This window comes from Palaemon carinicauda, chromosome 40, assembly GCF_036898095.1.
Source record: "Palaemon carinicauda isolate YSFRI2023 chromosome 40, ASM3689809v2, whole genome shotgun sequence".
In the NCBI taxonomy this organism is placed as follows: domain Eukaryota; kingdom Metazoa; phylum Arthropoda; class Malacostraca; order Decapoda; family Palaemonidae; genus Palaemon; species Palaemon carinicauda.
The window spans coordinates 9,626,265-9,652,560 of NC_090764.1; the positions used below are offsets into that span (position 1 = coordinate 9,626,265).

At 34.4% G+C, this 26,296-nt stretch overlaps 1 protein-coding gene across 19 annotated transcripts in view; it reads right to left on the reverse strand.

Moving 5' to 3' along the window:
- The window catches only part of l(1)G0196 (inositol hexakisphosphate and diphosphoinositol-pentakisphosphate kinase), a 485,360-nt gene that overhangs the window by 135,574 nt on the left and 323,490 nt on the right, over positions 1 to 26,296 (reverse strand). For 18 of the 19 annotated variants that reach the window (XM_068363303.1, XM_068363285.1, XM_068363293.1 and 15 more), the window contains 7 exons: positions 26,257 to 26,292; positions 7,707 to 7,941; positions 5,573 to 5,781; positions 4,722 to 4,948; positions 3,993 to 4,144; positions 3,629 to 3,743; positions 2,463 to 2,590 (listed from right to left, as the gene is read on the reverse strand). In XM_068363303.1, the coding sequence (XP_068219404.1) occupies positions 2,463 to 2,590; positions 3,629 to 3,743; positions 3,993 to 4,144; positions 4,722 to 4,948; positions 5,573 to 5,781; positions 7,707 to 7,941; positions 26,257 to 26,292 (1,102 nt within the window). The remainder of the gene's footprint in view (positions 1 to 2,462; positions 2,591 to 3,628; positions 3,744 to 3,992; positions 4,145 to 4,721; positions 4,949 to 5,572; positions 5,782 to 7,706; positions 7,942 to 26,256; positions 26,293 to 26,296) is intronic. The other variant, XM_068363287.1, reaches the window with a different exon arrangement.

A 26,296-nucleotide genomic window follows, 5' to 3' on the forward strand; every position in this document is an offset into this window, starting at 1 on the left:
GAATCACTATTTAGGTGGGAGGATGACTGAAGTGGACATCAACTCAATGATGGGAAGATAATACTTTGTATTAGGTTACCATATCTAAACCTGTCATGTTATCAACTTACTGGATAATAGGTTCCATCCCTATTTGATTCACAAGACTATTAGATTTGCCGGTCTCACCATGAACTCATGACCATATAAATGATCTTCAAAAGTTAATATCTAGATACCTATTATGAAAAATTAGGTAAAAAGATAATGATCTTGAAATTTGATGGAGCTTTATTGAAAGCAGAAGATTAAAGTATAACCAGGTCATCCTAGCTAAGAGAGTTCATCAAAAATTTATGACAACTGTAAGTCATTAACTTATCTAAAGGGAAGACTAAAAGTTCCATGAAAAGAGTAAGGATCAAACTTATCGTCATTGGTTATCAATACACGTATGAATAAAACACAAGGTCTGGTCTGATCTGATCCTGGAGAATTATTTGATTAAAAGTAACTGTCCTGTCTTATGGTAGAAGGCTAATAGAAAAGAATTGTTTGTGCTGAAAACACCATGATTTTTATAAACTTAAGAATGTGGGGCTATGCCTAAAGTCACAGCAAACAAAATGCATCTGACAGGTGCAACACTGGAATGTGGCACTATGCTACAAGTGGAAAAGACACCATGGTATTGTGAAAATAAGACTCCCTAGAGATATCTAGAACATGAAATGGAAGGAACACTATGATATTACAACAAAAAATAAGTTATCTTATAAGACCACTTTGGGAGATATAGAACTTTATACAAAGTCTCAATTTACCTTGTCACAATCATCAAGGAAAGGCCACAAAAAATCCTACTGAATAGGCAAAATTCTCGTAATTGGGAATGGCTTAAATCCAACTAGACAAATCAGCATTGAGGGGAGTGTAGTAAGCTAAAATATACTATTGATCTGAAACTGGCAGTGGCATACCAGCAGCAGCATAAAAAATGATGGTAAGTTCTAGTTCCCATCACAAGACTTGGAAAGGTAATATGTGTCCAAAACTTATGCCTCTTGCCAACAAGAACTAGACACCGTCCTACTTTCAAACAATGGCATATTTCAAGACAAGTCAGACGCAGACACATGTGTTGCATAAGGAACTGGCATGGTTTGCTCTGAAGGCGCAGTTAATGTTGTAACATGTATGACATCCACTGAAGATTGAGAAACTTTGATAGTAACACTAATATCTGACCAAAACATTTCAACATCCTGTATCCCCAAAACATTATCCCGACCTAATATAGATGTAGTTTAAAAGGCAAGAGGAACAATAGGAGCAGGGGAATGGGACACACGATAACTAGAATTTAACTTGAAACCAACACTTTTTATCTCACAGTTAGCGCCTAAAATTTTAACTTGTTTCTGCCATATGTAAAAAGACAGTTATCTGTTCCTCAGACAACCATTCACAATTGGGATAATTTAACATGGTGCAAATGACACTAATAAGAAATGCATTTCATATGAGCATCTCTTATTGACCTTAATGAACCAAGAAAAGCTAACTAACAAACTTAGAAAAATTCCAGAATAATTCATAATAAAGATGAAGTGAGGATAACCTTTCCCATTACAAAAGCACTACAGAAAAAACTAGATGGCAGTTCAGGTAAGATACGGTCGAATTAATACCCAATCCTTATAAAAGCTCTTTAGTAACAAAAGAGCTATTGTATGAAATGGACAAATTTTTCTTTATTTGGTTTAAGTGATTATCAGACATATTCCTTCCATTAGAAGAATAGCAATGAATCCAAGGTAAATTAATTTAAATAATTTAGATAAGAACTATGCTCCCTTAAACAATATTATTGAACACTGAAAAGGCCTGGATGACTGAAAATTTAACTTACAATGAGAGAAGCATAAAGATTTGCAAGTATTAGGAGGAATATCTAAAAGTCTACACTATGGTTCTCATAGTTCCCAAGAAGTATAGGAAATGCCTATGTTTATCAGGAATTGTCAAAGCTATTTGCAAAGGATCCAGCAGGGTTAACAAATAATTTTATCTTGATTTTGATTTATATTTGTAGTTTTTTCATATGTATATGATGCATAAATAACTTGATACACATTCCACTGTGTTTATCTCAATTGTGAGATAAGTAGTCTCTTCTGTTGGGTAGAATTTCAGACAGGGGAAGAAAGGATTACCATCTTCCCACGCCCCCTCTCATATCCTTTTAGATCTATAAGCACAGCAATGTTTATCTTTTATTGCTTTCTGTAAATTTAAGCCATTTTGAAATGGAATATCTATGTCTTAATGCAGTAATAAAATTAGTGAAATTGACACAAAATTCAGCCTAAAATTCTAAAAAATTGACATCTTTGTGGTTTTACAAATTGCATGTGAGAATACATCACTCGATAACATTGAAATATCAAAGGATTAATTAGTTATCAAATATTCATCCATACCTGCTATCAGAAGTTGGGTCTTTAGTTGGATCCTCATATAGCATGATTACAATTTGACTTAAGTAATTCAGCTCCGACACAGCTCCTACGTAATCCATAGCTCTGTACCACTGCTCATCCTTCTGTGTCTGTTGGAAAGACAGCTATTTAAAAAAACAATATCTTGCATATCATAATATGAATAAAACTTTGTTGACATATTTTTAAAATAATGTGACCCATAAAATAAATAAATGTATCTTCCTTAAAGAAAGTTACAACTTGAAGAAATTAAACATGAAAATTCAAACCTAAAGTTTTATAAACAATATTCCATTCTCTTTATAAATAAGAAAAGGAAAAGATACAAAAAATGTGAATACAGTATATACCAATTGTACCCAGAACTCTAGGGTACTACTTTAGATTATCATAGTCTCTTATTTAACTAATCATACAGCAAAAAGAGTGTTTTACTGAATTTTTTTGGCATCATAATTGCTAGGATAACTGACATGAGATTAGTTAATTAATTTTCATTTTAATTTTCAAGTATTCAAGATTAAAATTATAATTATGAAAACAAGCATTCTGTAAATATATTATTAATATAGCTAAAACACTTGAGAGAACTAAAAAATAAATTTATTTTGATAAAAAAGGACAACCACCACAAATTTAAAAACAGCAAAGCTTCCATTCATCAGTTCCAACTTTACGTCGCTCTTCTATAAGTAGTAAAATCAGCTTTACACTAAATAGTTTAGCAACCTCTGTAACATGCACCAATATCTAATGGTCGAAGATTGGTGGTGAGGGTTCAGAAGCAGCTCTCCAGTAGGAGATGAATAGGAGATGACTTAAAGGTACTAGTGGCAAGTCTAATACTGTACCAGCATGGTGAGCAGACTCCAAGATCTTCAACCAGCTTGGTGTTACAGAACACTGGATCTCACAGAAACAGGAATGTTTGGAAATTAAGAGACCTACACAATCCTAAAATTATTTGACGATCTCCGCCCCATGATATGTGACCTAACGCTTTCAGAATTTCTAAAACTTCTATACACTTTGTTTTAAAAATATTTTATTTAAGTGACTTGTTTGCAAAAGAAAAACTATAGTAAGGTTAAAGTGACCAACAAATAAAAGCTATAAACTGCTTAAGAACTTATAAATTAACTTACATCTAATAGGCCCCCAAATCGTAAGACAGTGAGCAAAGAATGGATGTGACTCTCACTGGTAAAATACAGCCGGGTCCTCACATGGCGGCCAGGACTACTCACTCCATACGAATAACTGTAAATGTTTGTGAGAGAGAGTAATTTAAATATCAGCCTTTTTCACATAAATACTAGATGGCAGAAGAAATAAATAAAATGGCTACATCCATTACATACCAAGGACAAAACATTCTCAAAAAAGAATATAGTACAGTAATTCTTAAGTAGTTTGAAAATTATCAAAGATATCAAGGAAACAGGGAAGCATAACTTTCAAATAGTATCGTAATTTTCTTTCTATCATAGTAATAAAAACAAAACTCACCGTGGATTTAGTCTATTAATACTTTCTCCCTGATTCTCTTCACTTTCTTCTTCTCCTATATTACGATGCAAATCTGCTCTTATTTTTTTCAGTAAAGGAGTGCAGATACCTTGGCCAATGGCTACTTTTTCTTGCTGAGTCATTCCATATTCCTTAAAACAAAAGAAGATTCAAGCGTAATCTAAATGGTCAAAAAAACTTTATCTAAAGTAATTCTATTTACTGTAATTACATATGCTTTCTCTTGCTTTAAAACAATACTAAAATGCACTTTGAATGAAAGAATACTTCTTTATTCACTATAAAAGGGATTTTGATGAAGGAAAAATCTATTTCTGGGCAAACACGTCTGAACATTCACGGGTGCTAACAAGGAATGAAGGAAGAAGGTTAGGTAGTGGTGATGGTGGGGGGGGGGGGGGGGGGCAGTAGCTGTAGTGAACGACACCTTGTAGTAACGGGGGATTTTGAGGAGGGAGAAGTCTAATTGGAAAGGGATCTCTGGTAGTGGTATCACTCGCCCCAGTTTTAATACCGACACCCTTTAGGGGTGAGCGAGATGAATATATTCCTAGCATTCCATGCAACTTTTTTCTCTGGTATATTTAGCAGTATTTATACCTTTGAAATGGTGCTTTAAGGAGCATTTCACGGAGCGACACAGGTTGAGTCCAGAAATATAATATACATAAAGTAATCAAAGGTTATATTCCAACTAAAAAATCTCACCTGAGGAATGACTATATCTGCTAGATATTTGGCACATTTGTACAACTCTTCAGCATGCTCAAACTGAAGAGTATGGTGATTATGCTGTACATCATACTTAATGCAGTCATATATATCGGGAATCTTAGATATATCAAATTTTCTACTTTTAGTTCTGAAGTCTTTCTCCAATTTTGCCCAACGTCGCTGCATAAGTTCCCATGATTCTCCATGATAGAGAGGTAACTCTGAAAAGATGAAAATAATGTACAAGTTTGTTAAAAAAAAACCACTTAAATGTCATCTTAAGTGAGATTAATAGGGGAGTGAATGAAGGGTGAAATCATATAGAAACACTAATATCCCATCAAATATTACAAAAATGTGATTCATGATAAAAAAAAGGATAACCAAACACACAACTAAATTCATATTTTGTGTATACAAACCATTATTATTTATAACTGTGAATACATGTCTAGTGAAAAAAAGATCTGCTACACTGATTGGTGATCTCTAGTTTTAGCTGACAAAACAACATACATGGACAGAAAGAAGTCTAAAATTGATTTTATATAATAACTGAGTTTCATTTAATCATTTTTGTACTTTTCTAAAATCAACTTAGGCATATTCTAACAACAGCAATTACCTAATGTTTTTATTTTGGTTTTATTGTCAGCTGATCTCAGGTGACGACAGTACCGAGAATATGCTCAGATATAATTAACAGAGTATCTTTGATATAATTTCATAACTTACACCAGCTTATATTACTTTTTTTTTCAAATTACTATACAGTTTATGTTTTTATTTTGTCACATAGTACATAAAAATACTGTAAAAATTCTTTCATAAAACATAGAACTTACCTTTAGTTTTCTGATCTTCCTTCCGAATCTTTATACGTTCATTAAGTTTCTTTATGAGTGCATCAACATGCTCGCACATTCGAACTGGATTTTGAATAAATTCTAAGGCAGTGGATATAGATCTTGAATGAGTTGGATTCAATTTTTCCATATCTTCTGGAGTTAAGTCATGATCTTGTTGCATGGCTTCATGTAAACGATTCTTCACCCTATAATAATATTAAAAAAAAAAGTTAAATTGCTAAAGACAGCCTGGTTTATGAACACTTTAATGTATAATATACTATACAGCTGGTTATAAGAAATATCTCCAAACTATTTATATTTATTCTTCATGTTTGTAATATTTTTTCAAAATATTTGATTAACATATGACATTTAGAAACTAAGTTAATTTTCTGTACTTGAATTAGGAAAAAATTTCACCAAGCTGGCATCATGATTTCCTGTAATTTACAAATTTACATTGCTTTAAAGGAAAAAATGATTGAATCCACCCCACATATCTATTTTAATAGCTATGATAGTTTATTTTTTTCTTTGTAAACAAACACTTTCTTTATCTCTAGACCTCTACGAGAGAGAGAGAGAGAGAGAGAGAGAGAGAGAGAGAGAGAGAGAGAGAGAGAGAGAGAGAGAGAGAGATTCTAATACAAAGCCCTAGCATAAATAGCCCAGGTAAATAAATACAAAGGCACCGAGAGTTAATGATAAAATCTATCATTTGATATTTACCTGTGAGTCATTATGCTCATATCTATGAATTGAGCTCAGAATAATAATGAAAAGCTCAAAAACCTATATCCTCCCATCAGAAGGCCATACAGTGCTGTATGGTGAGTCAGACAGTTGAGCTGAAAACGTTCTTGATGGAAATTTCTTTGTTGTACTGTAGGTCTTGGAGCATTATTCTATTTTTGGTCTCTTATTTTACATAACTAATTCAGCATTAGCAAGGTTTGTTTTCTACTATTAGGAGTAGGAGGCATATTTATGTTAAATGCATCATAAACAGGTTGCTGTTGGAACATGAAAACCTTTATAAACAAAAGCTTTCCTGAATGCTCTAATTGTTTGGATGAATAAATATCACAGTACTGCATGGTAAACTGGTAGCCTAGAGGGTATCTGGCAGAGATGAGAAGCATAAGAAAGAAAGGGTGATGTTTGAGAAAATAATTCAGATGAAGATATTATTTAAGTTACCTTAGACCTATTAAAGATCAAAGAAATAAATTTTATAAGATTAGGGATCTCTGGTAGTGGTATCACTCGCCCCATTTTCAATACCGACACCCTTTAGGGGTGAGCAAGCTGGATATATTCCTAGCATTCCATGCAACTTTTTTCTCTGGTATATTTAGCAGTATTTATACCTTTGAAATGGTGCTTTAAGGAGCATTTCACAGAAATAGATTTTTCCTTCGTCAAAATCCCTTTTTTCTTACTATTGTTATAGACTCTTGCCTTTTCTTCCAGTTACCTACATTGCGAGCTGTACTATAGGTAATCCTATAATGTACATACAGTACTACATTTTATACTAAATTTACGACTATAATCAAGCAACAATATTATGGTGCAAGTTTCTGGCAATAACCAATTGAAAGGCTCGTTATGCATCAAAACCTATCTTGAATTCCTTGAGTGAAACATCAGTCATTAATTTATAAAGAGCCTCAACCTTCAATCTCTTTTGAGCTTAAGCAGTAAGCTTCATCTGCCTCTTTTGCCTTAAGGTTATAACAGACAACTACATTCACCTCCTTGCTGGATTTTACCAATAGACCTCTTTCCCTTATGGGACTTCCATTTTTGTAGGAAGATTTTCTTGGGAAGAAATAAAATAGGAGTGTAAAATTAATCAAATATTTTGTTTTTTTCTGAAAACAATTTTGTATAGGATGGTTTTGTGGCTTATTCCTCATTTCCTAACTTATTCATGACAACTGAAAAATACCAAGACATGTACTCTGTATGTGTAAGATTTTATGGATAGTTCATAAATTTTGGCTTCATGGAGCTAAAAATACATTATCTTAAATAAATGCGAGTCCCTGATTTTTATAAAATCTTTTGTTCCATGCTCAACACATCAGAGAGTAACTTGGCTTCAAAAGCACACAGTACTTACATGCTCTGATGTTTGTAAGAATCACAGTCATTATCAAGGAGTCCATTTGTGTTAGCACTCTTAACCATCTGCACAAGTATTGGAGTGAGTTCTCCTTCAAGAGCAAGCAGTCCTTTGGCAAATGCTGCTGCTGTCATCTGAACACGTCCCTCATCACTCGCATAAATTTTGAGATCATGGCGATACGTCGAGTGAAGTCGAAGGAGACCCAATCCCTGCGTTCCAGCATATTCACCTGCAGAGAATAAGTGATTAAAATCATGGAGGAAGATTACCTTATTACAGATAAAAAAATACTATTATTCTCACTAAAATACTGTACCACAGGATTTGAATTTCAAGAAATGAAGGTGATAAGACTTTCCTCCACGTCATCAGTAATACTTTAAAGTAGACTAAAAAAAAATATGTATCCATGAAAACTCTAAATGCTTATCTTCTGTGCAACTGTAATTTAGTTGCTTTTAGTTTAAAGGCATATATAATTACTACCAGAACAAGTACAGTATTGTTCAAAAGGGATATTTCATATTAAATAAGCCATTTAAAAAGATGCAACATGTGATGATGAATTTAGGTCATAGCAATAACCAGTCATAATTAAGAAAATGCTATTAATATCCCAGTGAAAGCACCTTAAAGCATAGAACAGCATACAGTAGTTAATGGCTGTCATGAATAGAAAGTACAGTATATGCAAACATGAATAATTGAAAATTAGCATAAGCTGTCATGTAACTAGTTTATAAGATCTGCATTATACTTAATGTGTGTTGTGACTTACATAAGCTATAAAACCAGATTCTATAATAGCATCATCCACATTCAACATATTCATCTTCAAATCTTCAACAAATATTTACACCTTAATCAGGATATTATACAGACAGCACTGCAATGTTATTCTATGCAGACAAAGAAATAGAAATAAACAATGCATAACTGGTAAATTTTATTTACAGTATTTTTCAGGGTTAGGGTGCAGTTTGGTTCTCAAGGTCTTTCCAGTAGAGCCAATAACAGGGAATCTATTAAGACATGACGCAACAAAGAAATATTATCTTCCCTGCACCTGGGTCAATACATTTATGTGCAAGGCACAGACAGTGTGTGTAAAGGAATCCTCGAGTTTAGGCTTTACTGAACTTGTCACAGGACCTTCAAAGGTGAACTCATCTACTAACTGATGACACGTCATCCACTGAAAAGTATTACTAAAACTGTAGACAATGCTTATCTGGCAGCTTGTTTCTCGCCCAGCAACCATCTTTTCTTCAGTCGTCATAGGAGAAGGAACTTTTATTCACACGTCTAACTGACAAGTTTAGAGATTTTTACCTCAACTTCTAAGTATAGTTAATTAGGTTCCAAATTAATCCTTTACAGTATATAATTTTAGCACTGTCTTCAGTATTAACAATGTTTCTCAATGGGTAACGTGTTGTTATTTGGTAGATGAATTCAGCATTGAAGTGATGAGATAAGTTTAATCAAGCCTGAACCAATGGAATTGCCTTACACACACTGAGATTGTGCCTTGCACTTTGATACACTGGCCCTAAGACAGGGAAGACAATATTTCTTTGGTATATCATGTTATCTCAAATTCCTTATTACAGCCTTTACAAGAAAGTCCTTGGGAATAACAAAGCACCTCCCCAAAATTAGGGTTCTCTTCAACAAAACCTGTTATTTGCTGGTGGCTGCTGGACTTTATTTTACAATTTAATATCAAATAATTGGTTTTTTTTCTGCATTCAATTCACATATTAGCACTTTTCAGTACATGTACCTTAACATTTGGCTGGGTAATTCTGACCTATTATTAGCTTAATAAAATAAAGAGAAGAATGCTTCTTGTACACCATATCCTTTTCTTGTTGATTAACCCTCAGGACATAAAAACCAAACTGGTGCAAATACAGATGCAGTATATATAGTTAAATATTTGTTTTTACAGAAAACCTTTCTGTACTTACAATATATAACCCATTCCATGCATTAAATAAAATCATAAATACATCAGTCCTCTGTAAAAAAATTAAGAAAATATCGGTGGTACACAACAACCCTTGAGAATACTTTGAGATCCTTAGAAGATCAGAAGCCAATTGCCTGTATTTCAGTCCCAGGGTTTATAGCTCTGATTTAGTTTTTATTTTTAATGAAATTCTTCCTTTCCTCCACAATTAACCTCCTTTCTTAATTGTTGTGAGAATACATTCATTCTTCTATGATTCTAAGAAAATGATTTCTTCACCAAAGCAAGATATTCAATGGCATTTGGAGTTTCCCTCAACATTTAAAGAGCCTTTGATGATGCATAGGATAATTTCAAGAAGGGAAATTATTGTAAATACTTTATTTTCAAAGGAGGATCTGCTTTTCTTTAGCTGATGCTTGGATGTCCAGTGTAGTGGATATTATGGTTCTAATGATAGTATGTGAAATCATATGGGGGTATATAGGATTCATTTTTTAACTTTAAGATATGGGTGACAACATCCCCTTGTTTTTATATGGAATAATACTGGAATACAGTATCAATTCAAACATCATTATCTTCATATTTATTTGGGGGGGGGATACTTGTATCTAAAAATTATTGACCATAATCAGTCAAGTTGGAGTCTTTCCTTCACTGACAATGTAAAGTATAGTAAAGGGATTTTGACAAAGGAAAAATCTATTTCTGGGGAGATACCTGTGACGCCCGGTGAAAAGGGTCCTTCCTTACACTTTTCTGATATAAATACTTCCAAATATACCAGAGAAATCTAAAGTATGGAATGCAGAGGTTACTACCCTCGCGCAAACACCCAGTGGGCGTCGTTTATAAAGCAGGGGCGTGTGAAAACCACTATTCACAGGCTGTCTTCCATTTAGATAATTCCTTCATCAAAGGGCCTTTTGGTTAAACTGATGAAACTCTGAACACTTTTCAACTAATTTCTTTCCTCAAACAAAAACAAACTGTCAATAAACAAATACCTTGCTTTACAGTATTTATCTTACATCAATTCACTACAGAAATATAAAACCGACATTGTAAATGTTTTACATAATTACAGCATGAGAAGCAAATGATGTGGTGATAAGAGTATTGCTGTCTCAAAACACACAGAAAACCATCAATCATACACTTCATATCTGATTTACTCCTTAGGATTCCAAATTATTCTGTGGTGGTATATAAAAACACCCAGTTCTGGCTTATTGGTTATGTGCTTAACCATTTTATTTAATAGCTTGCAGCAAATGTAATTTTTATGATTTACTGCTACTTTGGCATTGCAATGCTGAATGACTTACTTTACAGAATAAATTTATATATATATATATATATATATATATATATATATATATATATATATATATATATATATATATATATATATATATATACTGTATATATATATATATATATATATATATATATATATATATATATATATATATATATATATATATCGGTATATATATATGTGTGTGTATGTATGTATATATACTGTATATAAATGAGTACGTATACGTAGATATAAATATACATACATATATGGTAGCACCTCAGTTTACGAGTAACTGAATATGAGCAAATCAGTATGCGAGAATAAAAATTCAAATTACATTATGAAAATTATATCTGTCTACAAGTAAAGATTTCCCTCTGTATGATCATTTTTTGTGGACGAGTATGAATATGACTAGCACACAATGCGCAGAAAGCAGTTGCACGGTGTTCATAAGTCATCCACACAGTGTTCACGTGATTTATTAGTGTGTGGTTTTATTTCACCTACGCTTTCAGAGTAACACTTGTAACAGCATCCCCTACGCTGCTACTATTACTAGCTAAGCTACAACCCTAGTTGGAAAAGCACGATGCTATAATCCCAAGGGATCCAATAGCAAATATAGACCAATGTGGAGTAAGGAGAGGAAATATGGAAACAGATAGAACACTGTGACTGACAGTACCCTCAAGCAAGAGATCTATAATCTACGACAGTGGAACACTATGGTGCAGAGGCTATGGCACTACCAAAAACTAGAGAACAATTCTGATTTTCAAGTGTCCTTCTCCTAGAAGAGCTGCTTGGGCTCATAACAGGTTCTGAGCCTCTTGAACATTTCTATTTAATCTACTCTCTCCTTTTAGGGATACCAGTACAACACACTTGTACTATAGTCAATTCTTTTTAGTGAGGCAGATTTACACTGACTCTCAGGGGTGCCCTTTTAGCTCGGAAATGTTTCCTGATCGTTGATTGGTTAGACAAGATAATTCTAATCAATCAGAGAGCAGTAAAATTTTCCGAGCTAAAAGGGCACCGCTGCGAGTCAGTGCAAATGCGCCTCATTAAAAAAAATTGAGTAAAGTTCAGAAGAATTATCAGAAAATGGATGATTTAAACATTTGAAATATTCTAAAATATCAGTTAAATCTCTTTGAGCTCTAACAGAATTTCTAAATCTTACTTTAAGGATGCTAAAAAAATTATTTATATATACTAAGGTGGAACCAACAAAAGAATTTAATTATATGTTTCTACTCGGACCATCTTTAGCAAGGAACAAACACTTCCTATTCTCCAAAAGAAACTGCTTTGCATACTGGATTAGTACATTTTGTAGTGATTCCACATCTAAATTTGCTTTCAAATATAAAAATTTGATCTAGGCACTAAAGGAAGAGTATTGTACTCACCTAAAAGCAACCCAACGTTAAAGACCTATTATTATTATTATTGTAATTATTATTGTTATTATTATTATTATTTGCAAAGCTACAACCCTAGTCGGAAAAGCAGGATGCTATAAGCCAGTAGGCTCCAACAGGGAAAATAGCCTGCTGAGGAAAGAAGGAAACTACAAGAGATGTAATCAACAATTAAAATAAAATATTTCAAGAACAGTATCAGCATTATAATAAATCTTTCATTTATAAACTATAAAAAAATTTAAAAAACAAGAGGAAGAGAAATAAGATAGAATAGTGTGCTTGAGTGTACCCTCAAGCAAGAGAACTCTACTGCAAGACAGTGAAAAACCATGGTACAGAGGCTATGGCACTATCCAAGACCAGACAACAATGGTTTGATTTTGGAGTGTCCTTCTCCTAGAAGACCTGCTTACCATAACTAGAGTCTCTTCTACCCTAGTTTTTATTTCAGGATGAAAGAGAAAAACAGTAAATGAAAATATCACTTGAAGGTAAAGGTGTCTGGTTTTCTGGTTTCAGTTCCAGTTGTATCAGAATAGAGCTCACCAGAATGTCAGCCGGGCAAGCCCAAGCTCCCACTGTGGTGCCCAACCAAAGCAGTGGCCTCTCCAGTAAACAGCTTAAACTCACGGTCTCAGACTGGGATCACTCTGCTGCCATGCGAATGCTAGGCAAACATGTTACCACTGTACTAGTCACCAAAGACTTTAGATTAAACTTATATAATTCCAAAACCCTCGTCATAAGTTTACAAAATAAAATTTCATGGAAATTTTGTGATTGTTAGAAGAATGCTTGAACAGACAGTAAATTACATTTGTCATTCTGTTTTTCATCAGCTATTTCCTTAACAAAGAATGTAACCAGAAGAAAACTTTCTTTGTCATACAAATTTCAAGGGAAGATTCATTGATGGCAGTCCTCATTCTGCTCCTTGTCTTTATTGTAAGGAATTCTTTTACAAGTACTTTGGTATACCTTCTCTAAGCCCTCTGATAAAAGGTATTAGAACAGCTTTGTAATCTCTTCCTTATCTCTCATCTACTCATTTATATTTCACTTCTCTTCAACCATCCTTTAACTGATTCCTAACTGCTAGCCATCACATCCTACTGTCATATCTTTACAACCCAGAAAAAAAACTTGAAACACTGACCTACCGAATTCAGTTTTAGATTATACATTACTGAGTAAGGAGTGTCTCACATACAACATGAAATCTGAACAACCCTACTTCATTAAATAGGTTGATATATTATGACTGATTTGGTGCAGTAATTTTTGTCTTTTACCTGATGTATTATCACCAAATTTTTTCACTTTAAATACCATCAGCCTCACAAAGAGATATTTGGTTATGGTAATAAAATAGTCTATACTTTATGCAAATAAACTTATCATTTTTTAAACATTCAATGTTAGTAATACAAAACTGCTTTTTTAAATAAACACATCAATAATACATTCATATTCTAACATTCATGGTCTAAAAAATCCTATAACCTAATATTTTGTCATACAGCATTTCTCTTAAAAAATATTTCTAGAAAACTATTTATTTTTTCATTCAAATTCCTTCACACAAAAGGAGAAGTACCGGGTAAGTCCTTGAATTACAATGGGTTCGACTTACAACATTTTATGGATACAACACAGCTCCCATAAAAGAATTGTATTATTTTTTGTTACTAGGTTGAATGTTGTGTTGAATGGATAATTACTTAAGGAAATAGATAAGTTCAAGTACATGGGGTCTGTTGTTGCTGCAAATGGTGGAGTGGAAGCAGATGTACATAACAGAGTGAATGAAGGAAGTAAAGTGTTGGGGGCAGTGAAGGGAATGGTAAAGAATAGAGGGTTAGGAATGAAAGTAAAGAGAGTTTTGCATGAGAAAGTGATTGTACCAACTGTGATGTATGGATCAGAGTTGTGGGGAATGAAAGCAACTGAGAGACAGAAATTGAATGTGTTTGAGATGAAGTGTCTGAGGAGCATGGCTACTGTATCTCAATTAGATAGGGTTAGGAACATAGTGCAGGTGAGAACGGGTGTTAGAAATGGTCTAGCAGCTAGAGTGGATATGGATGTGTTGAGGTGGTTTGGCCAGGTAGAGAGAATGGAAATTGGCTATCTGCTGAAGAGGGTGATGAATGAAAGAGTTGACAGGAGAAGTACAAAAGGAAGGCCAAGGTATGGGTGGATGGATGGAGTGAAGAAAGCTCTATGTAATAGGAGGATAGATGTGAGAGAGGAAAAAGTGTGCTAGAAATAGGAATGAATGGCGAGCAATTGTGACATAGTTCCGGTAGGCCCTGCTGCTTCCTCTAGGCACCTTGGTGACCGCTGAGGTAGCAGTAGTAGGGGAATCAGCATATGAAGCTTCATTTATGGTGGATAAGGTGGGTGGGCTGTTGCACCCTAGCAGTATCAACCAAACTCAGCTGCATCCCTTGTCAGGCTACCCCAAAAAATTGGGGTAAGTGTCATGGTAAATAGATAGTACATTTGTCTTCCATGTGTGTTTTACTCGTAGTTTTGTTTCCATGTCATAAAAGGGATTTTGACGAAGGAAAAATCTAACACGTCATAGGATTGAATCTCCATTGTAACCCAAGGACTTTGTGTATTTAGTTTTAATACAAAAATAACTTATGTTTCACATAATTAACTTTTAAAAATGGAAATAGTAAGTGTTAGTAACACAAAACTGTTGTTTCATACAAACCCATCAATAATATAATCGTACTACAATATTTGTGACCTCAAACATCCCCATAACCTAATATTTTGTTAAACAGATAAAATAACAAGAAAAATGTTAGTTTCAGACTGCAAGCCCACCTAGACCCTCATGCACCAATCACTCGCCTTCTTCCCTATTTAACTAGTCTAAAAATTAGGCTGTTTAATCACCAGAGGAGTTTTGACTGATGCCAGGAAGTAGAATACACAATGCCCATGTAGAAAATGTCTAACCTTGTCACCCTCAGTCAGATTTTCCATGTGGTCCTTGCTCACGCTCACCACGAATGAGAACCCTTAGGTTGTTAGTGTTTGTGGGAGACAGGAAGCCATACGAACCTTTCTTCCTTATTTCCCACTGCTTTCTCATTACAATAGGTAGAAAGTAGAAGACCATTCCAATGTGAAGAATCAATGCCTGGCAAAGCAATAACAACAAAAGCTTGGAATGTCTTTGGCAATTACTATCCTACCAATTATGGTCTCAATGAATGCTGACATCTCTTTAGATGTTCATCATTCCAGAAGGTCCTTGAAACAAGATGAGCTACTTCGATCATTCTTATAAGTAGGCCATGAGCACCCATAACCTCTGAATGGTTATGGCTTCTGACATAGGGAATGGCCACGACTTGATGAAGAAACACTGGAATGCCTTCGACAATCAATATTCTACCAATTATGAATTTAGTGATATTTAAAATCTCTGCTGAAATTCACCTTGCCAGAAAGTAAAACTACAATGAGGAAAACCTTGTGGAAAAAGAATAATTCCTTAGGGATCCCACATAACAGCTGGAGGTGAACAGAATCATTGCCTGTATATACCAGGAAGGTAAAAGTTGACACCTTACTCCAAAAGGTGAGATATGTTTGATGCATTAACTTTTACAAGTATCGTACTGTCTCTGCTCAAGGACTGGACACTGGTCATGGTCAATGCTGGGAAAGCAGTCATAACTGAAGTTAAAGCAGATCCGATATATTTCAGTCTTCTTTGGTTGGGTCACGTGTGAGTTTTTTAAGGCCACATGAACATCAGGTGGACAGCTAATAAACAGAGCAAGAGTTGAGTGAGAAGTCTGGTCAGCATGCAATTCAAAAGTCAAGCAATCATAATGCAAAGCAGGCAGAGCAGGAGATGGCAGGGTAGGGGGTGAGACGGTGTACCAGTTGAGGAGTAGACAAGCTTAACAGTGAACGGACCAAAATAAGCAAGGTGGCCAATGACCAAGCAGGTTGACTTGGCTGGTAACTGGACTGAGCTCCATAGCTGATGACTGAACTAGGCAGCACTGTTCCTTGTTGATGGAATACCACATGGAAACTGCAGAGTCTTGCCCAATATCAAATAAAATAAAGACTTTATGCAAATATAAAAAAGAACCTCAATAATACTCTGAATATTTTGACTACCTAACCCCTCTTCATAGACAAATTGACCCAATAGTTGGGTTGCAACTCAAGCAATATCTCACATGTGCAGTCAAGCAAATATATTACAAAAATTTTAGCTATTGTGTAAGAGGTCTAGAAACTAAATGAAAGCATGGCAGGCATAACCTGGAAGACCTTTACAAGTTTACTGTGAGATACAGTACTGAAAGACACGCAGAAATCACTTCACAAAAAATACAACACTAAAAAAAGGAACATAATTCCCAGAGGAAAACTGCCAAAGTTATATACAATACAACATGGGAAAATCATTAAGGCAGTTTACATAAGTATTAATACTATATAAAGGGATTAGTATATCACTAAATCAGCTGGAAATACATTTTACAAATCACAATTAGGCCTAAAGGTAGAAAACAGAAGTAATTAATATGTATAAAATATTGTAGTAGCTAAAATTATAAAAAATAGAATTAGTGAAACAATACTTACAAATAAACAAACTACTTAGTGATAACTAGATTAATTTAATATCACAAAGAAACTGACACCAAAACTTTAAAACAAGTAGGCTAGGATTGTGCACATTACTTTTAAAAACAATGAAAAAAAATTATGAAATATTACCATGAAAAACAGACGTGTAATTCTCAGGATGTGAGTTTACAAAACTACCCACAATCAGACACAACATAAAGCTGATGATAAAGATGTTAACGCCACTGAATGAAATACCAAAAAAGGTGTAAAAATTACCCTTTAAATTATCACTGAAAAAAGGAAACAAATAACTAATGAACATTGGGATAAAAACTATCATAATACCATAATGAAAAAATAGCAATCCTTCAGTGAGAAATTATGAGCAGAGTTGCAAACAGTGCTGCAACCTTACAAGAATAAAGGGAAAAAAGTATGGCAAGTAATCAATGGGTACTGGGATTGAATATAAGGCAGAAAAATCTTTAGTTTGGAGGAATTTGAGACCACAAATGCTGGCATATATATATATATATATATATATATATATATATATATATATATATATATATATATATATATATATATATATATATAATTGAATGGGTTTGGATGCAACATGCTAATATAGCCAGGGGCATATAGGCTGGAGATTCAATGCCGCTCCTCTCGATGGGGATGGAAAAGAGCTATACTGTAGAGTTTCTTTAGCACAGATTGGGTGTTATCAAGCATAAAGTTGAAGAGATATTAGATTCCTTTAACCCTTCAAAGCAATTACTTGCCACTGAAAATGACCACAATTGTGAAAAAATCATTCCCACTACAAAAAGCACAAACCATATATCAATTGCCGGCTTGGTTATTGGGCCGACAGTACATTTGAACTGGTTGCAGCCGAAGACACAAGGGAAGTCTTTTGACAGGAGAATGGGTAGGGCTACTTGCCTGCACCTGCTACTTGTTATTACCTACATTGTTAACAAATTCAACAACTTGTCCAGCTCCTCTGAAGGCACTCCTTACATCAAAGGATGAAAGGTAAGAACAAAACACTTTTCATACAGCTATCATCTCAAGAATACATTAGGTTCTCGATTTACAAAGTCTGGTCTAATGACATTTCCTAGATATGATGCCTCTCCAATAGGCTACCATGAAAATGTATTTTGACTGACATTGCTCGTGTTATTGTTAAGAAAAGTGTGACTAGTTTACACAAATGAAGTAGATCACTATACAGTTTTATTGGTGAAAGTAAACACATAAACATGGTGCCTGAGCATATAAACCAGCCTCTTTAGCATCCCTCATTTGTGGTTGCTGTGCCAATCTGTCTTCTTGTTGACTTTGTGGTTGTGCGTGAACTGTTCAGGATGGTTGTTACCTCTGTGCTTTTGTTAGTAACATGTTGCTCTTTATTATGCTCCAGAGAGTAAAGTAATGATAATTGTGCATAAAAGAAAAGGAATGCCATCACTATGGAAGTGAGAAAAGAGATTGTGAAAAGGGAAAAAAGGGGATAAATGCCCACAAACATCAGTTTTATACTTTAACTTAGGCATTCAACTGTCACCAAGATTATCAAAGATAAAGATTGTATCATTCATCCCTTGAATTGAACAGCTCATACAAAATCGACAGTGATTATGAAGAAGAGTAATGGTCTCATTTTTAAGATGGAGATATTGTTAGTTCTTTGTTTGGATGAACAGAGTCAACAGTATATCCCAGTGAGCTTTATGGCAAATCCGGTAAAGCAAAAAGATTGTTTGACAAATTGAAAAAAAGTATAAGGGGAAGGGAGTGAAGGTGAAGAGTTTGTGGTCTTACTTGACTCTGGGATCATTCAAATACCTATTCCACAATGAACTACGCAATTCTAGTAGCGATAAAATTTAAATAATTTATCCTAAAAACTAACTCAAAACTAGTCTTTTTAATAATCTACTTTAAAAATGTTACTAAACTGTTTTCCAATTGACTACTGTACTTAATACTTACGGAAATTGATATGTATGAGATGAGATGAATTGTTCAAGAAAGAGAGGTACTGTACTAATTTCTTCATTCACCCCATAAAATAAAAAAAAATTAGATGAATTAGCAGCTAAGCCTATAAGCAAACTATGCACACAGCCATTCACACAAGATGTTATCAAACAGATTTAGTGAATCTTTGTACAAAGAGATGCAGAACAAGGGAATCATAGGATTGGCCACACCAACAACACAACAATAAGAGCTGTAAAGAGTGCTTAATTCACAAGAGGAGCAATAAAATTTCTAGACTACCATCCCCATGAACAAGGGATAAGTGGTTGCTTAGAAACACTTACTTCATTTGGAACAGTGATATAAGAATTATTTGCGGGAGGGTGGGCTGTGGCACCCTAGCAGTACCAGCTGAACTCGGTTGAGTCCCTTGTTAGGCTGGAGGAACGTAGAGAGTAGAGGTCCCTTTTTTTGTTTTGTTTCATTTGCTGATGTCGGCTACCCCCCAAAATTGGGGGAAGTGCCTTGGTATATGTATGTATATAAGAATCAAGAAATCCATCTCAATCTTCTACCTTGCAAATTCTAGATGTCTATAAGAGTGGCTAGAAATACAATATGAAATGCGATGTTTTCGTAGAAGGGTCAAAAGTAAATATATAATTTGAGGCTCTGTGAGAGGATCTTAAACCTAGGAGGTGCACCACTGGCTACTACTACTTCAGGAGTTAGGCTAATGTTTGAACCAGAGCAGGTTAGGCCTGAAATATAACTCTGAATTGGAAACTAATAGGAAGGTTATAAAGATCCAGGTTACAAACTCAGTCTTCTGTCTCACAATCTAGATGTCTAAGAGAAGGATTAGGAGTGCGAGAATCCAAGGGTTTACCAGTAGAAGGAGCTTAAGTAAATAAGGAAATAGAGGATCTACGAGAGGATCTTGATTCTGTACGGCACAGTGAACATTCAGAACTCTTAATAAATGAAACACTATGACCATCACATATGACTAAGGAAGTCAGATTAGGGTAAGCAACCAGCCAGGTAAATCATCCTTACCACTTACAAAGGAAGGATGCGGTGGCCTTTTGAGGTTAACAAAGGAAGTTGAATAACTTAAGAACTTTTAAGGCTCGTCACTAACAAAATGTGGCTGGTGGCTGGTTAAGTGAGTATTTGGCATGTCAAATTATCATTAATTTGCAATAAATAACTAGCTTAGTCTTCTCTGGATTTTGCCTTAAACTAAAAACCAGTTCCATTAGCACTTGTATTTCAAAAATACTTTCCATGAGAGAAAAAGTGAGGCATCATACTCCTCTCAACAGTTATCTATGAGTAAAACATAATGCTATCCCTGTGCATTGCCAACAAATCCAGCAGGGAACATAACTAAAACAACAAAAACCCACAATCTGGAAGGGGATGCATCCAACACAAATACAAGAGAAAAACTGAAAAACAGAGCCTATGACACTCATTGCCATTAACCGCTAAGGTGTTTCATTACTTTCCTAGAGGTCTGTATCTATAGAAAGGAAAAACAAATTGGAAAATTTTTATTAAATTTTGGGAGTAAACCGAGCTTCCGGAAAAGAAGCAATATGAGCATCAGGAGAGAATTATAAAAATAATCAAGTTTATTCCAGGTATACATAAATAGCTACCCTACTGATATTATTTGCCCCTTTTCAAAATAAAGTTAATCAATGAATAAAAAAATAACAAGTAACTCTGATAACATGTAGCAATGTGACACGTTTTTGCACAATACATTTGTTATATACTGTACTGATATATTTTTATCTCAGTCCAAATGTTCCTACATTCATCAGTCTCTTGTTTGTCACTCACAAAAAGGGTAGTCTCCTAATCGTACACATTTTCATTCACATATATATCCATATGGGGGCTCTTACACTTTGATTCATAGCCCCCAATATATGTAATAGCTAAAAACCATCGAACTCAATGTCTCTTCAAAATACAATTAATGAGAAATGAAGATAAGATATGAAGAACTGGAATATGGTAGATCCCAAACTGCTCCCCCCATAAGTAAAACATTGCCAGCAATGACTATAAATCCATACAAGTCATAGTATGAATCTTGATTCATTTCCAAAATCTTGTACTGCACAAAGATGGAGCACCGAAACTAAAATTGGTGCCAAAATTTTGTTTTACATAGACGTTCTTGAGCTGAAATGCCAGATTCAAAGCATATCTACCTTCTCTTTCTAGATGAACCTATGGTATTTCCTTGATGCTGGATAGATACAGACATGGAACTATGCTTCCTCATTGTTGACAGATGATAAAACATCCCAGTTCTGGATAGTTCACTGCATGGACTCGACCATCTCCATTCCAACAGGAGATTGCCACATAAAATTGCTGGGAGAGCTAAGAATGACGATCAGTCCTCAACACCCCTCTACTTACAGAACCCTAAATAGTAGATAGTAAACAATAGAGTAAGTAGGGTGATCTACCTCATACCTCCTGTTTCCAAATAGATTTCAACACAGAACTATTATGTTAAGCCTAGAAATCTACCAGGAGCAACATGAGTATGACACATACAGTAAACACTATCCTGTAAAAGAATCAATAAGATTGTGTCGATACCTGCTACCCATGGCCTTGCTTTTATCACTAAAGGCCCAAATACACTGTCAATCATGATTGTACAATGTCCGTGTTTGTGCAAGCATATTCTTTGTGAGAAGAAGTGATTTGAGTGTTTGCAAACATTCAATCACACCCCCTCAAAATGGATATGCATGCACAAACACGGATATTGTAGTCATGATTGACAGTGTATTTGAAGCTAACAACAATTTCTAGTATTTCTAGCGACAAGCCAACATTGAAAGAACTATCACTGAAGGAGTACCATCTTTATATTGTGCTAACCCCCATGCCATAAATTATCCTCCTTTCATGGACTGAGAGGGCAACTGCAGCCTCCTTACTGGAGTTGTATTGTTAGGGGTAGGAGGAGAAGACCGTGAGGACATGCCTGGCTTCCTCTGTTGTCTAGAGTATAGAAGAGGTGATTTGGCCTTAGAATCAATCTACTGTGTGTGGATTGATGCTGTTCATATGACAGCATACTGCTGGTGTTAAGCATTTTGCTCTGAAAGCTACCTTACAACGTTCTCTTGGAACAGGAACGTGTCGAAAAGATCAGGGACTCTTATCTAAAAGAGAGGTCTAAGAGGTTTTTATAGTCATCCTTCTTTCATGTCCACACACCTAGCATCCAGTATAAAATAATACATATAGGCAGATTGGATGTATGGCTAAGTACGTGTCATCCTCCTATATTGGTAGCCTCTCCCGATAACTTGGCATTAAGAAGCAAACGAATGTACTGTAATGGCTTCCAGCACCAACTGGTGTCAGTTAGACATGGATAAGAGCACGAAGTAGACATAAGATAACTGTCCCATGTACTGGTTTCACATCCCATCATTTGAAGACTCATTCCACAGCAATGTCTGAGATAGCAGTAACCACATGCAAGTTGAATACACTTAATGCAAGGGACATATTTACCTAAACCAATGAAATTTAACAGCTAAGGCTTTCTTTTAATCTTTTTATGCCTTTTCATCTTACAAATCTTGCAACCTCAGTAAGCCAAAACAGTTGCATCTTAATCCACTTCTCCAAATGCTAGAAAAAAAAAAAAAAAAACGTCTTTTGAAAGTCAAAGCAGGCATGTGGTTATGATTGGCATCTTAGAAGTCTCAAAATTCTTCTGAGTAGTGGTTTGTAGATCAGCTGGCTTTTTATTCAGAGTTGCAGGAGAAAACCCAATTTCTAGTGTATTTGCCTTATTTTCCTCTTACATAAAGTCACTAATAATAGGATGTCACTGAAGGAACACAAGGAGGAAGAGGTGGTGCACATAAACCTCTTCTTGAGAAGGTGACCCATGGCAAATACAAATCACCATCATTATGAATGTTCTTATGCCAGCTCTTCCCTTTCATTCTCCCTCAAACAGTCATGAGGCTGACTACTACTAAAAGGCTTTTTACAGTTTATATCAAGGGCTGAAGAAAGTAATAGGAACCTGTCATAGTCCTATGCATGAGAACTCACAGTGTAATTCTTTCCACAATGGGAATGTTCAAATTTTCTGTTGCAGTCACAACTGAAAGGACCTGTTTCAGAGTGGTGATGATCATGGAGTTGATGTCAAAATGTATCAAAGTTTACATTCTTATTGCCTTTAGATTAGATACTAGACAGCAAAACATATTTCAAAAACTGTCATTTGATAGATAACATGATGAAGATTTTAATTGCATATTTGGAATATATAGCACAAAACTGAGGCCTGTGAAGACAATCATTACCCAAGTGTATCTAAGGTAAAAACCTTGAGTTACATTATGAGATAAAATTTAAAAGAAATTGTACAGCAAGAAGGAAGAAAGGAGGCAAGAACGGAGGTAAAAAGGAAGGATAAAAAAGCAAGTGCAGTTTGTGGCATAAGGGGCACTGCTAAAACCCTCAAGTAAAACCTAAAGTACACTGCATGGGGTGCATTAATGGCACTATCCCTCTAGAAGGCATTTGTTGGAGAGGGGAAATTATTAAATAACGAAAAAATCTAACTAAAGTAAATCCAAACTAAAAACATCTAAGTTCTAAGAGTGAACAAATATTAATGACTAATTGTCTTGGAAATTTTGAAAAATACAATACTGTAAAATAACAAAAATTGTATTTCAAACTAATTTTCAAATCATTGTTCTCTACACGATGCAGTACTTTCCAATTGAAAAATGACTGGTATAAACAGAACTTTTTATGTGTATATCTAACATAGAAAACAAGACTCGCTTGTGAGACATTGTAATACTGTATGTATAAAAAGGTAACATAACACAATATAAATATAAATCATATACAGTACTGGAGTTTTTCAAATGCTGTAAAAGTGGTAAATTCTGGGGAATGAAAAAAGGTTAATTACTTACAGATAGATGACCTTAGAAAACTGTTGATCAAAGAATTAAATCTTGGTGACAGTAGCTAAAGTACTAACCAAATGTAGAACTTGTACTGACACCAATCACTAAATGCACCCATGTAAAATAGGGCTGAAATGAGCCATGGTTTATGGAGAATAAAAAATTAATTAATAAAAAGCATTGCTATTGAGATAAGCACCTGGCAAACTGTGAAGACAGGCATTAGCAGACCTGAAGGTTCACAAAAAGTAAAGTTATTGTTTGAAACATGTCTGTCAATCCTGATGGAACATATATCGAAAGACTAACTTCTGTCTGACAGACAAGAGACTAGTGAGCATGGAAACACACAGGACATGCATACGAGCATATGTATATGATTAAAGAGTTTGTGATGAAACAAATGAAATACAAAGCCAGATAAACCCATTCGGCTATCCATGACTTTTTTTAAGAAACTAATAAATACATCAAAATTTGGATTTTTTCTCAGGCCAGCAACCCAGCCATTTCCATGTAACTGATTAGTACCATAAGTGAAGAATCTTTAATGAATCATAACACTTGACAACAAATATTCATCAAAACCATACCACAAAAGAGATCTGTTAAGGATAACTCCCCTTTTCTTGAGTCATGATTAAATACATGTAGTTCACAGAATGCATTGATCTATGTTCAATTCTATCTTCTTTTATCTTTTGTAAGGTAGTCAACGGTAGGAGCTACTAAAAAAAAAAAACAATTACATCTTCATCAATCTAATTAAGGTGGGTATAAATAAAATTAAAAAATAATTGTTAATAATGTTAGTGTTCTTCCAAGCTACAACCAAAACCATCTAAGAACAGTATTCTAAATAGCTTACTAACCAAATTAGGATATGAACAACAAATTTTTCTTCCCAAAAGTAGCTATTATAGCCCTGAACCATAACCAGTATTCATATACCCTTTCTTGAGGAATTAACACTAACACCAATTTAAATAGTATTTACCACTAATTATACAGTATTATACTTTACTTTTTTTATTGTGAATCCCATAAAAGCAGTTACCCTACTGCCATAGAAAACTTCAAACAAGAATTATTCTTAAAGATTCATTTCATGCTGAAGATGAGCATAAACACATTCTAGCCTATCTTATTACAGACTTCCAAATGAATTTAACTATGATAAATAAATAATGATGAATAATAAAGCTCTCAGTAACGAGCAATCCAGCATGAAAACGCAAGGAATCCTTTTTCTTATTTTGCATTTTTACCCATCTAACTTCCTTATTCAGTACTCAATTTGGCAAAATCTAACAAGTGTGAAAAGGTTGCAAAATACTTTCAATCCCTGTTACTTCCTCTGAATCTTATGGAGCCAAATGGCAATCAAGGTAACAGGCATGATTTTTATTTGTCTGATAATTTTCCAGAGAGGTCTAAAAAACAAAATAATTTATTATGTACAGTAAAGATGTGTCTGAATTAATCAAAAGTGATCTTCACAGAACAATTTAGACTTTATGAACAATACTATCAAACTAGCCAAATGATTATTTATAATACAATGCATCTTATTTTCCCCCTTTAAAAAGTTTAGATATATACCAACACCAAAGAAAAAAGAAAATGAAAGAAAACACAAAAAACAATCTAGATAATATATACTATTTTTAGAGGGAAAAACTCGTGACCTTTGAAGTAAAATAATGAAAACTAATATAACAAGGAAGAAAGATCTATACAAAATAAATTATACATACAAGCAACATGTATTACTATTCCCATGCTAAAAAATGCCATAAATACTATCTATTCAACAAACAGTGCACGGCCATTATGCATAAGCACAAGAATACCAATATTAAGCAAGAGAGCAAAAAAGGATAGTTTAGCAACTCTAGCAGTATCTACAACACAGTCCACACCGACAAATCTCCTAAGCTAATCTTTAAAGAAATTCTAAAATAACCTTTTGCTGTGAACATTTGTTCAACCATGGAAAATGAATACCCGAGTATGATAAGCTCAGTTTTCTATAATTCTGAAACTACTGTATAACTGAGAAGTTAATTTAGCAGATTCAAATACTAAATTTACAATAAAAATGAAGGTAGTGATAAAAGATCTGAACTAATTTACTCCCTGATAAGTTCACGGTTGAAATATTCCCATCAGCAAGAGGTTGTATTTTTCCCCTGTACATGATGAAATATTTACTCACATCCAGTTACAGATTCTTCAATCCACTCTGACCGTTCTGA